We start from the raw sequence: 14,645 nt of genomic DNA on the forward strand, positions 1-14,645 counted from the left end.
TATTTTTGTTTTTTTTTTTTTTTTTATATAGGAAAAGACCTTTTGCCCCCACACTCCCATACCAACCACAAAATCAAGTTTATTTTTTTTATACGACGGCCTTGGTGGAAGCTTAATGATTCACCGCACTTCTTTGGAATTCACATTTTTATTCTAAAGTATTCGAGAAGATGGCCCTTGTGCTTACCATTTTCTCGTGGCGCCCAGTAATTTACCTGCCCTATTTTTAGAATTTTTTTTTTTTTGAGAACTTTTAAAATAATAATACAGAGGGACTGAAACTGAATGAATTTCCATTTAGCCTCCATTATTATATGACACCTACAAATGCGCCCCTAGCAACAGCAATCAAAATACACCATTTTATGTCCCACAACCTGACCAATCTGAAATTGATACCGAGAAAGAAATTCAAAATGAAAACAAATCCACAAATGAAGTTTTCAATGCAATTTTATTTTTATAGTTTTCTTCTATTATTTTGTTCATTACTCTGAGAATTACATAAAAATGATGTCAAACTAATTTTATTTATTTATATATACCATCCATCAATTAAAATAATATTTATATAATATATGTATTGTTTTTTTTGTAATATGAATTAATATGAGACTTGTCCAGAAGCAAGAAATAAAAAAAAATACTACAGCGTAAAAAAAAGAAAATAACAAAAAAATTAAGAGAATGTTTAAGACTTTTTCCCGTTTTTTGTGGCTCCACCACATCAATCCTTCATATTGGCAATGCATATCAAGGAGTGTATAAGAGTTATATCCTTCGGAATTTTATGTATGTCGTTTCTATATAGACTATGAATGTTTTTTTATGTAAAAATGAAATTGTAATGTGCAGCGAGAGTGATCGAAAAATAAAAAAAATGAGTTTGTGGTGTGTTCTCGAATAAAATGCATCTTCAAACCAAAAATAAACGTTTTTTTCTAGTTTTTTTTTTGTTTTTATATAATTTTTCATTTGTTTTTTGTGTTATAATTCTATAAAGGTTAATTTTGTTTCTCTGGTTGCTTTTTTTTTTATTTGTTTTTTGACTATGTATAGTGTAAAACTTTCACAAACTACAATCTACTACCCAGGGCAACTGAGTGACTCCGTTTTTTTAGGCGACAGGAATTTCTTCAATTTTCTTGGGAGCGGTTGTGTCTGGAGAACTGGTGGCAGCGCTTTCAGCTGCATCAGCAGCAGCTGGTGATGTTGCAGCAGCAGCAGCAGCAGAAGGAGCAGCTGTACCAATAGCGACTTCTTCAAAATTTTGAACCAAATCGGGGACATCATCATCAGCAGCGGACAGACCACCCGCAACAGATCCAGCTCCAGCTGCACCCTTATTCGCGGCAAATTCACTGGCGATCTTCTTTAGCTGTGTGATGTCCTGGGGCCCCAATTGGGTGAGGATGCCAGGCAGCATTTCGGAAATCGATTTATTCTCGCCATGGCCGGTAATGGCGAATGTGTTGGTGGGCAATGATGCCTGGGCTTTGGGATTGTTGAAATGGATGACTGAGCCGTCGTTTTTGATGATATTAACTTCTTCAATGCCGGGGATGGTATTTACTGAAAGTTTTTTCAACGATGACTGTAGCTTTTTGTCATCGGTAGCGGGCGTTGAATGGACAATCTTCTTCTTTCGGCGTGGGGTTCCCTTACCTCCAATACGCACCTGTGCTTGGAGTTTCTTTAGTTTTTCAGGATTCATAGTGGAAAAACTCGATTTGAGTTATTTTTTTTTTTGGATTTTCACAAATTTATTAAATAACTCGGGACGAATTTTTTTTTTTTTTGTGGAAAAAAGAAATTTACGATGCGCTGGAAAACACGTGCGCCAAAAGCAAATTCAACTGTCAAAAGGAATCGCCATTATGCAAAAAGGAATTATAGTAGAAATTTTAAATTCTAGTAGCTCTGATGAATGGAAATGTGCTAGAAATTGAAATAGTGATACCAAAATCGTGTTTTGGTATCATCAATAGATGTCGCTGTTTAGGTAGTGATACCAAATATTCAGAAACGAAGCACAAAATTATCAAATTTTCTTGGGCTGAACTACATTGGTCACTTTTTGGAAAAGTACAAAAAAATATTTAACACAATAAAGGCTTGGCCACACCGGAGGGTATGCGGTAGCGGTACGGGTAGAGGTAACGGTACTTGTATGAAAAAAATTCCAAACTGACATATCAACGTTCAGATGTGGAATTTTTTTCATACAAATATCGTTACCGCTACCCGTACCTCTACCGCATACCCTCCGGTGTGGCCAAGCCTTAATAGTCTTTTGGGTCAAGAAACAAGCGTGAGTGAGCTTTTTTTTTTCTCTTTGAAAATTTTCTTTTCACTTAAAGCCTAGTACGCAGCTGAAGCGAATCGAAATTTTCCATAAAAAAATAGTGCAAGGAAATCTTCAACGAAATTTAAATTTGTTTTTGCTTAAAGCCTGGTACGCTGTTTGCGCTAAATTTTAGCCTAGATAAAATTCCCATACAAGTTATTCACGTAACGAGATAATTTTCTACTTTGTAGAAAAATAGAAAATTCCGAAAAAGGTTTAAATGAACACCCAAACAAAACAAACAGCTGTTTGTTAAAGCCTGGTACGCTGCTCGCGCTAAATTTTAGCCAAGATAAAATTCCCATACAAGTTATCGATAATTTGTATGGGACTCATTTTAGCTCGGCTAAAATTTTTCGATAATTTGTATGGGAGCTAAAATTAAGCGCGAGCAGCGTACCAGGCTTAAACGTCAAATTGAACTTATAAAGGCTTGGCCACACTGGAGGGTATGCGGTAGCGGTACGGGTAGCGGTGAGGGTACTTGTATGAAAAAAATTCCAAACTGACACATCAACGTTCAGGTGTGGAATTTTTTTAGTACAAATATCGTTACCGCTATACCGCATACCCTCCGGTGTGGCCAAGCCTTAAAAAATGAAAAAAAAAGAAGAAGCAACAGTGGAGAAATAACCCTGTTAAAAAAAAAACATCATGGATTTCATTAGCTGCGTTCCTTTGGAAATATTTATCTACTTTTTAGTACTTAAAGCTGCTTTGAACTTCTTTTTCAGTATAGCAAAGTTGATCAAAGTAGTTTTAAGTACTAAAAAGTAGATAAATATTTCCAAAGGAACGCAGCTATTCATGCTTCAATATTTAAGGCTTAACTACATTGGCTCAAAAAGTGAAAAAGTACAAAAGTGAAAATTTTCAAACGCATTTTTGTATAGTTTTTCGGATTGAAAAATTAAAACAAATAATGCAGAAAGCTTATTTTTTGGTCTAATAAACAATTTGTATGCTCTTTTTCACAAAACCATTGCGCTAGCCAGAAAAAAAAATATTTTCACGTTTGTACTTTTTCAAAAAGTGGTGTATGTAGTTAAGCCTTTACTATAGATAAGAAGAGGGGCGTTCACGATCTATTGTAAAAAATAAAAATTTACATTTTTACTAGGCCTGATGTTGCACCAGATCGTGAATACCCCTATTTTATTTTCAATATTAACATATTTAAGACTTTTATCTGAAAAGTGCATTGCGTATATACCGAAATATTAACATTTCAATGCAACTATGTCAAACAAATTTTTGATTATTTTTTTCTATGAGAGCTTTTTTCAAACCTTATTTTCTTCGTTTTTTTTTGTTAATATTTTCAGATATTTCACAACAAATAAACTACCTTTGCACTACTGTTTTTATCGAGATAATTATCTGGATTTTTCAAAAATCTATACAGATAAAGTTTTTGTTGTTTTTAACACGTAAAGGCTTAAGCCTGGTACGCTGCTCGCGCTAAATTTTAGCTTCCATACAAATTATCGAAAAATTTTAGCTGAGCTAAAATGAGTCCCATACAAATTATCAGGGGTACTCACCCCAACTAACAATTTCGATGTTATAACGATGGTGAGAAGCTTTTTGTCATCACTAATTTCACACCTAAAAGACTCATATAACCCTGTTTATCATCAAAAAGGCCCCCTTTTTTTACTCCTATTAAACCTATAAGAAGTACAATGAAATACTCCTGTAAAGTTTTTCATCAGTAGCCGAATGTGGTATTCGATCCTATAAATGTGCGAAGAAGCACACTGTAAGACTACTGTAAGGTTTCTCATCAATAGCCGAAAGTGGTATTCGATCCTATAAGCCTACCACAGAATTCTTATTGGAAGCATAATAGGGCTATTCAATACTCACCAGGAGGGAGGAAAAAAATCAAATAAAATAAAAAACCAGAAATTATTTATACAATTTTTAGTTTTAATTTTTATTTTTATAAAGAAACACAAGTCAAATTTACCCAAAACAGCACATCCTTGACCTGGTTCTTTGTCCAAAATAATTTTCGAACAGAATCACATTGTTGTTGGGCTGAGAATCCGTGAAGAAATGCTTCAGATTTTGTCTTATTTGGAAGATTGCAGTCTCTACGAACTAAACTAGTGATAACGAGCTGCTTTCTGTACAAAATCAGCTTCATGCTCAACTTAGCCATTACACCAGGAAGAGTTCTATAAATAAAAAACAAGAGATGAAAAAACTAATTGATTTGTGAATGTGATTGATCGAAAATTTACCTGGATAAGAAAGTACACTACACTTGATGTTTCCTCCAAAAAACAAGCATGTTATTCTCCTTTCCAGTAAGGGTGGTATCAGCGGCATATTTTTCATCTCCACCACTGGAAGCATTACGAACAATTGAATTCATGTTACAGTCATGATGCTCACTTTTAAAATATTCAATAAAGTTTCCAAATATTTGTTGCAAATGGCCTTAGAGCCACCTTCAGCAATGAGCCATGCTTAGCAAGGCAGCCTTACGTGGCAACGGATCGTTACCTTGTACGGTAGTCGGCCATGCTCTCCAAAATTCCAAAAGCTTAAATGAACTTTTAAATATAAAAAGAATATTTAAAATTTTTGGGAAAAATATAAATATACGTTTGAAATAGTCTTACCTTCTCAGAGTCCAGTACGACAAAAGCTTGAAGAGTGTTAAGACCCATAGCAATCGACTTCTAGTAAGTCAATTCAGCAGTTTTGTGTCTAAAAATGAATGGCACCAAATAGGTGATACCCATAAGCATTTTATAGATCCAAATTTAGACTGGTTTCGGTAGCATTTATCGCAGCAGCAAACATTTCAACAATAGATTCCATGTGTGCGACAAACTGTTCTGGTGCTATATCGGTTAATGAAGCACCTAATTCACTTTGCCTTGGATCAGCTTAAAAAATTGTAAGACGTCTTGAATCCATTATCCCTTCTTTTCAGCTTCATGACGAATCAAAACACCAATAAACTGCGCAATGGCATTGCGAACGGATTTTTCGTCATCGGATCGTCATAAGTGCATTGAGCATTCCTTGTTTAATCCTGTAAATTAATAAAAAAATAATTAATGTTATATAGGGAGAGAAAAACTGCATTGCACGCTTAGAAAAATAATGTATGACAAAGAAGAAGATAATTAAATTTCCAAGAACTTTTGTCTGATCACCATTTCTATAGGACCCATAGCTTTGGAGATATAGAGCGATTCGCGTTTTTCAAAATGGCGGATTTCGCCAGGGGGGTGGCGCACAGTGTGTCGTCCCCTTATGATAAATCACTTTTTTTTTGTTAAAAATTAATATTTTTGCTATTAAAATATAATTTATTATGTCAACTCATATGAAAACATATTTATCTTAGAAAATAACCCAGGTTATGTATTCAAAATAAGCTCCGAAACATGAGTACCTCGGAAATCGAAAATATTTTGAGGAACAAGTAACAAAAAGCTTTTTAATAAATTAAAAATATTTTAAGTATTGTTTTCAACACGAAAAAAATTATATTTTTCTGCATACTAAATTTTTAATATAAGTACTTGACCCGGCCACGCTCTACTGTGTATTATAGCTGTATTTACCAACCTCGCCGATATAAGAATTTACGAAAATGTAAACAAAAAGTTATTTCAAAATTTGAAAGCGATTGACAAAAAACTATTCGAGATTTGCTATGAAACGCAAATAAACCTACGATTTTTTTTTGTATAGAGAAGATAAACAAAACAAGTTGACTTCAACTTAAGATTTCTCAAAGTAGAAAAAAGATATTGAAAAGATTTAAACGGACTTTAAAAGAAAACATTTAGTTCTTTTAGAAACTGTCACAAATTTATTTTAAATAAATCACCACGTTCAAGAACATAACCTCAAAAACTGTTAAAAAAACGACATTTCAGATTTTCTAACGGGAATATTTCCGTTATGATATGATATGATACAATTTTTCTGACATCGGATTCGAGTTCAGCACACCAAAAACCTTACGAAAAGTATATTTTTGTTTATATACAAAAAAAAAAAAAATAATTTTGCTCACAAGTGGCTTCTTCAATAAATGTTAATTTCATAAATTATACTAAAAAAAAAGTAATAGGTTGTTAATTTTGTTAATTTGTAGCTTTTTTTTCTATTCCTGCCATAAAAACACAAAAAAAGATATTAAAACTCCAAAAACTTAGCTGCAAGTATTTATGATAAACTTTTGTATGGGCTCGACACACTGTGTGGCGTCCCGAAAACCAGGACACTTAAGCTTTTTGAATACCCCTCTTTCAGATTTGAAAAAATCAGCCGTCCTATATTTCGTTCGACAAAATGCCTGTTTTTTTTACTAACTATCCTGTGCTACAAACCGACAACCAAATAGTTTCTGCATGTGCGCGGGGTCCCATACAAGAACGTGTATTACATTTTTTCAACCAAACATTTGAGTGACTAAAAGTTGAATGTGCGCGACTAGCCTAAGTCTTCAAATAAGTCAGACAATTCAAAATGTACTTTTGATTTCTTTCATTTTTCTATGCAAATTGCGATATTGGATTTAGTGTTTCCCTCTATGACTCAGAAGTAAGATGTAGTTAGGGCCTTTACGAGATTATGGGCAGTATAACATACCCCCTTAAACTCATACAACTAACTCTAGCATAGTTTTCTGAAATGATATTTTGGGGATTTCTCTTTTTTAAAATTTTGTGATGTATTTTATAAGGATACAATTAGGCAAAATCGTCTTATTCATATACCAGACTCAAATGTAAAAGCTCACCAAATATTTAACTTACTTTTTAATTTCCTCTCTTTCTTTTTCCATTTTCATAAGAATTCCTCTTTGCTTTTTCTTTACAGCTGATATTTGTAGAACCAAACCCTTTGTCTTATATCGTTCCTTCTGTACTCCCAACCATGCAATTTGACCTTTAGTATGCGATCAATTAAAGCTTTTTTTCGCATTTTAAGTAATGCAGCTAAATGGTCTGTTTTACTTGTCTCATTTTGAATCAATTTTTCGTACTAAAGGAGAAAAATAACAATAAAAACTAAAAATCATTAAAATTAAAATCTTAACTTACCATTCCAATACTTGAATTCTGTGAACTTTGTGATGCTCCTTCTGGAATTTCTTCTTCGTTTGACGAAGAAGCCGAAGAAGATTTTCTATCGGTATTGATCGCACTTGATTGTTTTGAAGATTCTCTTCGAACTTCATGGATACTACTATCAGTTTGTGTTTTAAATGATTTTTTAGATCCAAGTTGCAACCAAGAGTTGACTAAAATTTACACTTCCATCTGATCTGTTTGTAATCGAACCAGTTTCCCCTATTCGATGCGAAGAGGTAGTACTGGAATTTTCAAAATGATTCCCTCTTCCAAGAGTGATATTACTCATCATTGATTTGAACTTAATATGTAAATTCGTAATATTGTCCATATAGAGCGGACTTAGTGCTTCTGATTGAGAATTATTTGATCTTCCATTGAAATTCTTCTTTTTCTTCTCGGGACTTGAGAATATAGAACTAGAGACCGTTGTGTCACCATCGTCATGAAATTGATGTTGCTGTGGTGGCTTCGGTTTGGGAATGCTTAATGTATTATTCGACTCAGGAAGTTGTATTGATATCGAACTGAAATTGGATGTAACTTCTGAGACTCTTCTTGATAATCTGGGTTCGTTGATATTTTCCTTATTCGAAGATGATTTTTCAACTGATTTGAATAGAGATTTATCTTTTTCATCAATTATTCGCTTTTAACATTGTTATTTCGCTGGAGTTTTGGATAAGAAACTGGAGTTTCTGTGGTAGTTTTCTTTGACACTTGTTGTTCCATTGAAGAGGAGGAAGATGACGCAACAGCTGGAGGATTTGCAATAGCTTCTAGTTAGTTTCTTGCGAACTGCCATAATAAGGTTATAAGGATAAGCTTGAACTAATGTTGGCTTTAGTCAATAAGGTAGTTCAGTATTTTTTTGCTGTTGTTGGCCTTTGGAAGATCCTATCGGATAGACTTGAACAGATTTTTCACGGACTGAAGTACGTGATCGAAGTTTTGCTTCTGGTATTTTCAAATCCAATTCGGGAGAACTTTTTGGTTTTAGCCTTCTCCCGGATAGATTTGATTCTGATAGTTTTCCATCTTAACTTTTGTTGCTACTTAAGGCGGATTGTTCTTTGTCATCCCCTTTGAATCTTGATGAAGCGTGTTCTATGAGCGTGAGAGATGATGTGAAAGAAGATGTTCTCCATTTGTCTGTAATCTGGAAGTGGGAATAGCTACCTGCGGTGTAAGATTATCTATAATTAGATTTTCTGTCAATTATTTATGTCCTTTATGGCACTGAAGGAGTGATCTTTGAACTCAGGCTTTCGCAAGAGACCGATTTTCTTGTGGTTTTCAGCCAATGGACTTGGATGTTGATGTTTCGATGGTGAAGTCTTTGCATCTACATTATTTACTTTATCTGCCCATGGTTCTACTCTGGAAGTTTTCGCAGGACTTGCTTTTTCATCTTCAATCCTAACTTCATTTTTATGTGGAGACGGTGCTTTTAGTACCTTTTCGGGCCAGGCTTCTCTCTCTGAAATCTTTAAATTAATTTCTGATTCCTTATTAATTCTATTCCTGATTTCTTCCCTCCGATTAATGGGTGGCTCTGTGGATGAACCAGCTTTCTTCTTGGATATCTTGACATTCTTATCTACATTCTTTCGAGGTTTTCCAGGCGCTTCTTAATCTCATCTTTATCAATTGCTGATGGCTTTGCATCATTGATTTGAAGGGAACTTCTTTTCTTTTTCTGCTCTTGCATATAACGTTGAGCTTCCTCAGAGTTATATGTCTTCTGACGGAGCTTGGCTGGACTGTTTTTATCATCTACATTTGCTGATTTGCAACGTGTTGTTTGTGCTTCTTTACTTGGTTGAATCTTTCGTGCGGTAGGACGCCGTATGTTTGTATCAGTCTTACTTCTCTGAATGGAAGTTGTCGGCTGTTGTTTTGGTGGTTAATGTTTTGCGACTACAACTTTGGGTGGGTCATCTACCGTAGCCACAGTTTCCTTTTTTTTTTGGAAGTCTCCCACCTCAGCTGTGACGATGCGGTCGTTTCGTTTTACATTTACATCATCTCGATTGATTGAATTTGTTGTGGACGACGCTGCTGCTGTTGTTGTTGATGGATTGTAAACTTGTTTTGATATTTGGGTTTTCATCTTCCTGGGACTATGACTCCGCATTGTTGTAGCTGAAGAAAAAAAAACACAATATTTTGAATTGAATTGAATTTTATTGAGTCTTCAAAGTTAGGTTACATTTTATATCTTATTCTAACAATAGCTTTTATTGTACTAAAGTGGCTATAAAGTATTGCCTTCTTTTTCGAGTATTTTTTTTGTAAAGCCTCGTGGCGGTCAGTATTTATATAAAACTAAATATATGGTTGGACTGCTTTTGCTCATAAGCGTTTAGTTGAATTTGTTTGTGACGGTAGTCACGAATACATATATACAATAAACTTAACCTATCTTAAAACTACATACATACGAAAACTGGCCAGTGCAGTGATATGCTTAAAATCTAACATATTGCTTTAGATTTTTATTTTTTTTTTTTTTTTTTTCGTTTCTTTTCTTTTTTTGTTTCTTTTGAGTTTATGAAGCGAGAGCGCCATATATACATTAAACATACAATTTAAATCACAGTATACGAGAGTGTATGAGCAACATTTTAACATTGAGATATACATTTAGGGTGACTGAGTGAAAGATTCGATTAATGGTGTAGAGAGGAAGATACATTTTGGTATACATTGATGTTGTTTCTCTATCTTTACGAGCGATAGCTCTTCTTAATTTATAAAATAGTATAGATACATTTGGTAGGAGATACAAAATGAAATAGTCAGTAAAGTAGTATGAATGTGCTCAACACTAATACAAAATAGATCACGGAATTTTGATTACATAGATACTAGGATGAGGAGAATAACATTGTAGCAAACAATAAAACATTCAATTTAGATGAAATTAAATCAATTAACTGGCGAATATGTTTTAAAGTATTTTAGATGTACTAGGGAATATGCTTTCAGTTTTAGCATCAGGTGTTTCGATGCGCCGTTATGATTCGTACCGCTTACTTGTATGGATATAGCGTGCGATGAAATGCCGCTATTTACTGTTGTGGTGTGTTATGTTGTACTGTTAGCACAGTTTAACTTTTTGTACATACTAGTTTCCCTGTTTTATGGCGATGTAATTATCCATCCTAGTCACTTTTTGTGTTATTATTAGCTGTGGCTAATTGTCTGTTGCTGTTGATGATTTATGTCGACTTCAAAGTCGCACGTTCTTTGCAGGACACACGAACGGGTTGGGGCATCCCGCAGACCCGTAAGTGACTCGTCCGGATCTCCATCACTATTTGAATTAATTAGCTGTGGCTAATTATCTATTGCTGGTGTTGACTAAAAAACACAATATTCAAAATAAAAAGTGAAATTATGTTTGATTTGTTTGATGTTGATTTTATAATGAAATGAAATGAAGAAAATAAAATATAGCTAACAAATGTTTGACAGATGAGCTGATCCATAGATAAATAACACAAGAGATGTATAACTCACATTATTAATTGAAACATAAATAAACACACAGCAAAGGACGCAGTCCCTTTCGCATTACCTACCAGATCATAGGTTTTGACTTCGACGGAACCCCACATCTGAAAAGCCAATGCAACTGGTCGCTCTTCCAAAACAGTTCGAGATTTCCTCAAGTACAAACAACATTTTTAATGTCGAATTCCTTTCAATTTTTTGAATCGCCTCAAAAAATCGAATTTTTGGTGTTAAAAAGGAACATGAAAACAGACCGAATTCTTTTTGCGATTGTATGTGTGTCATTTGACAACAATTTTTACACGAACGTCAAGCTGAAACCAAAACAATTTCTGCAATATAAAACCAGAGATTCCTTTGATCAATAATTTTATTTATTTTCTTCGGTAATATAGATTTATTTTAATCAGAATCAAAGGGAAATTGCAGTTATTATTAAGATCTGTGTGAAGATGAAGTAGAAGGTTATTATTTTGGCCGTATGCTGTGGTTTTACAGAGAAAAAATTTTCTGACGACAATTACGAGAAGAAAAGTCACAGTAATTTGACTTTTTCACAAGAACTATGCCAGGAAAAAATATATTTTGATCGCACATTGTTTTTTTTTTATTTATTTCATATTTTTCCGCAATAAAAATACGAGGTCTGTTTGGGTACTGCCTAAAACAGAAATATTTCTACTTTTTTCAACATTTTTAACCCAATTCCTGTTTGGGTACTCTGAAATTGTGCATTTTTTCACAAAAAAGATGGCCGCGAGAGAGAAAAAAATTTCCCCTTCTTGCGAATTTCTGCCCAGAAAATTTCATCGGACAAAAATCTGAAATCTGTCAAAGGTAGTGCTTTCTCTGTTTTTCTTAATTTTTCTTGTCGCACAACATAAACAAAACAAACTACAAACATGGCGGCGTGGCTTTTTTCTTGTTTTTTTTTTATTTATTTCGTTTTAGTGGTGTAATACTCAAAATAAATTAATATTTTATAACAAAATAATAAAAAAAGTGTTTAAAAAACAATACAAACAATACAAAGTGTTTTTAATATTTGTCATTTCTTGTTTTGTTTTTCAATTTGTGTTTACATTTTTAATAAACAAAACAAAGTAAAAACATGGCGATGTGGCTATGTTTTGTGTTTTTATTTTTATTTATTGTGTTTTAATGGTTAAGTGCTAAATTTTATAAATGATTTATAAAAAATAAATACAAAATGTGTTTGTTAAACAAAACAAAATGTTTTTATATTTTTCGTTTCTTAATTTTTGTTTTCAATTGGTGTTATTGTTTACATTTTTGTTGTTGTAGAAAAAGTAGCAGAAAATTTTGTGCCAAAAGCGTTTAGGTACTTTTACACAATTTTTCTTTCTCTGAGAGGATTTCATCCCCACTCCTTAAACTTTGACAGGTTTCATATTTTTGTCCAAAAAGAACCCAAACAGACCTACGATATTCAATTAAAATTTACTCTTTATTTGAAGTTGGTGTTCTCAAATAAACAAACAATACGAAGAAAACTTTCAGCTTGACGTTTGAGAAATGTCAAATGTTCCAAGTGTGTGTGCAAATCCGTGTAAATCTCTCAAAAAAGAGGGATTAAAAAAAATTCGAATTCTGCTTCGTTTGAGGCGAATTTTTTTTCTATGGAACATGATTTTCAGAAAAAATTCGCTTCGAGATCGCCGAAAATTCGATTTTTCAATTGAAAGGAATTCGACATAAGTAACTGACAAACATAGTGCTGTTAAACTGGCCATTAAAGCTCTCTTGGGAGTAACACAATCAGGACAGAAGAATCTGAGATTGTCATGGAAAAGAACAAACCACTAAAAATGCTCGATACATGTTCAGTAATTAAAAAATACGTAGCGATTATGAAAAACACGTACCTAGCCTTGTACGTGTATATTTTTATGAAAGCAATTATTTTTTTAATTTGTTTTAATGAAACAAAATGTAACTATTTCAATATTGTACTTGAAAAGGTAAAGTTATAACCACGTGGCGTCCCTTGACGTCCTTAAAAGAACAATCGAGAAGCTGAGTATCATGCCTTCTATAAACCTGTCCAGATGCTACATTTTGTACACCTGTAAGGCTTTATAAGAATAAAATTGTTATCATGATAAGAAGCTTTTAATGACCTCTGTCGTGGATTCCTATAGGATTAAATGCTTCTCGACATCGTTATAGTGTGCTTATAGATAATTTTCTCATCACACCTATAATCCCACTATAAGATACTCCTAAAAAGTTTTTTAGAAGTATAAATATCAGCGTTTACTGATAATTTTTTTACCGTGGGTAGTATACCAGCCTTATAGGTGCGAATAGCCCTTTAGACTTGCAACCCGTAAGCAAAAATGTTAGTTGGGACGATCTGGTGCAACAGGCCTAGTAAAAATGTAAAATTTTATTTTTTTACAATAGATCGTGAACGCCCCTCTTCTTATCTATAGTAAATATTGAAGCATGAAGGCTTGGCCACACCGGAGGGTACGCGGTAGCGGTACGGGTAGCGGCAACGATATTTGTATTTAAAAAATTCCACACCCGAACGTTGATGTGTCAGTTTGGAATTTTTTCCATACAAATACCCGTACCGTTACCTGTACCTCTACCACGTACCCTCCGGTGTGGCCAAGCCTTGAATGATGTTTTTTTTTCCTCCACCGTTGCTTCTTCTTTTTTTCCATTTTTTATAATTTAATTCTTTGTTTTGTTCGGGTTAATTAATTTTCACTAATTATTTTACATCAAAAGAAACTAAATTACGGGACATGAGTAGCGACAACCATAATAAACAGAATAAAAAAGACAAACTGTTTATCATGGGCGACGCGATGGTGAGCTGCCATCTGTCAAAAATAATTTTACTCCATTGTATTTTTATTTTGCAATAGGGTTAGGGTATAGCAAAAGTGCAAGACCATTGTAAAATTTCAATTCATATATTTTGTTGTTGTAGTGTTGTAAGATTTTACACTTTTGCACTTCTGCAATGATACTAGACCAGTTGCATCGGATCGTGAATACCCTATCGATAACTTGTATGGGAATTTTATCTTGGCTTAAATTTAGCGCGAGCAGCGTACCAGGCTTTAACTACATACACCACTTTTTGAAAAAGTACAAAAGTGAAAATATTTTTTGTCTGCCATGCGCAATTGTTTTGTGAAAAAGATTATACAAATTGTTTTTTAGACCAAAAAATAAGCTTTCTGCATCATTTGTTTTAATTTTCTAGCCCGAAAAACTATACATTGGCTCAAAAAGTGAAAAAGTACAAAAGTGAAAATTTTCAAACGCATTTTTGTATAGTTTTTCGGGCTGGAAAATTAAAACAAATAATGTAGAAAGCTTATTTTTGGTCTAAAAAACAATTTGTATACTCTTTTTTACAAAACAATTGCGCTTTTTCAAAAAGTGGTGTATGTAGTTAAGCCTTAAGACATATAAATCGCGTTCAAAAAGATATTGCAGATACGGGGATCCCAGATATCCTATCCGATAAGTGATTGAACACACCCAAAGCTTATCAGATTTTTTTTTCTACGGTTTCTGCTTCAAATTTGTGAGATAAAATTCTATGATTTGTGGAATATTTTTCCCATACAAATTTCTACCGATAGAAAATTCTACGGTTTCTATGGGTTTTCCGCGTTAACGTG

The 14,645-nt window shown here is 33.6% G+C and overlaps 1 protein-coding gene and 1 long non-coding RNA gene across 2 annotated transcripts; both read right to left on the reverse strand.

Moving 5' to 3' along the window:
* Window positions 1-583: 583 nt before the first annotated feature.
* Window positions 584-1,882, reverse strand: LOC129906158 (transcription factor BTF3 homolog 4). The gene has a single exon (XM_055981813.1). It carries the CDS (start codon window positions 1,712-1,714, stop codon window positions 1,118-1,120), a length of 597 nt encoding a protein of 198 aa, XP_055837788.1. The 5' UTR covers window positions 1,715-1,882; the 3' UTR covers window positions 584-1,117.
* Window positions 1,883-4,258: 2,376 nt separating this feature from the next.
* LOC129906096 (uncharacterized) lies at window positions 4,259-7,568 on the reverse strand. The gene is made up of 5 exons (XR_008770715.1): window positions 7,429-7,568; window positions 7,141-7,369; window positions 4,981-5,399; window positions 4,597-4,911; window positions 4,259-4,530 (listed from the first exon to the last, which is right to left on the reverse strand). It is a non-coding gene; the product is annotated as an uncharacterized LOC129906096 (long non-coding RNA).
* Window positions 7,569-14,645: the final 7,077 nt, after the last annotated feature.

This window comes from Episyrphus balteatus, chromosome 1 (genome assembly GCF_945859705.1).
Source record: "Episyrphus balteatus chromosome 1, idEpiBalt1.1, whole genome shotgun sequence".
Classification (NCBI taxonomy): Eukaryota; Metazoa; Arthropoda; class Insecta; order Diptera; family Syrphidae; genus Episyrphus; species Episyrphus balteatus.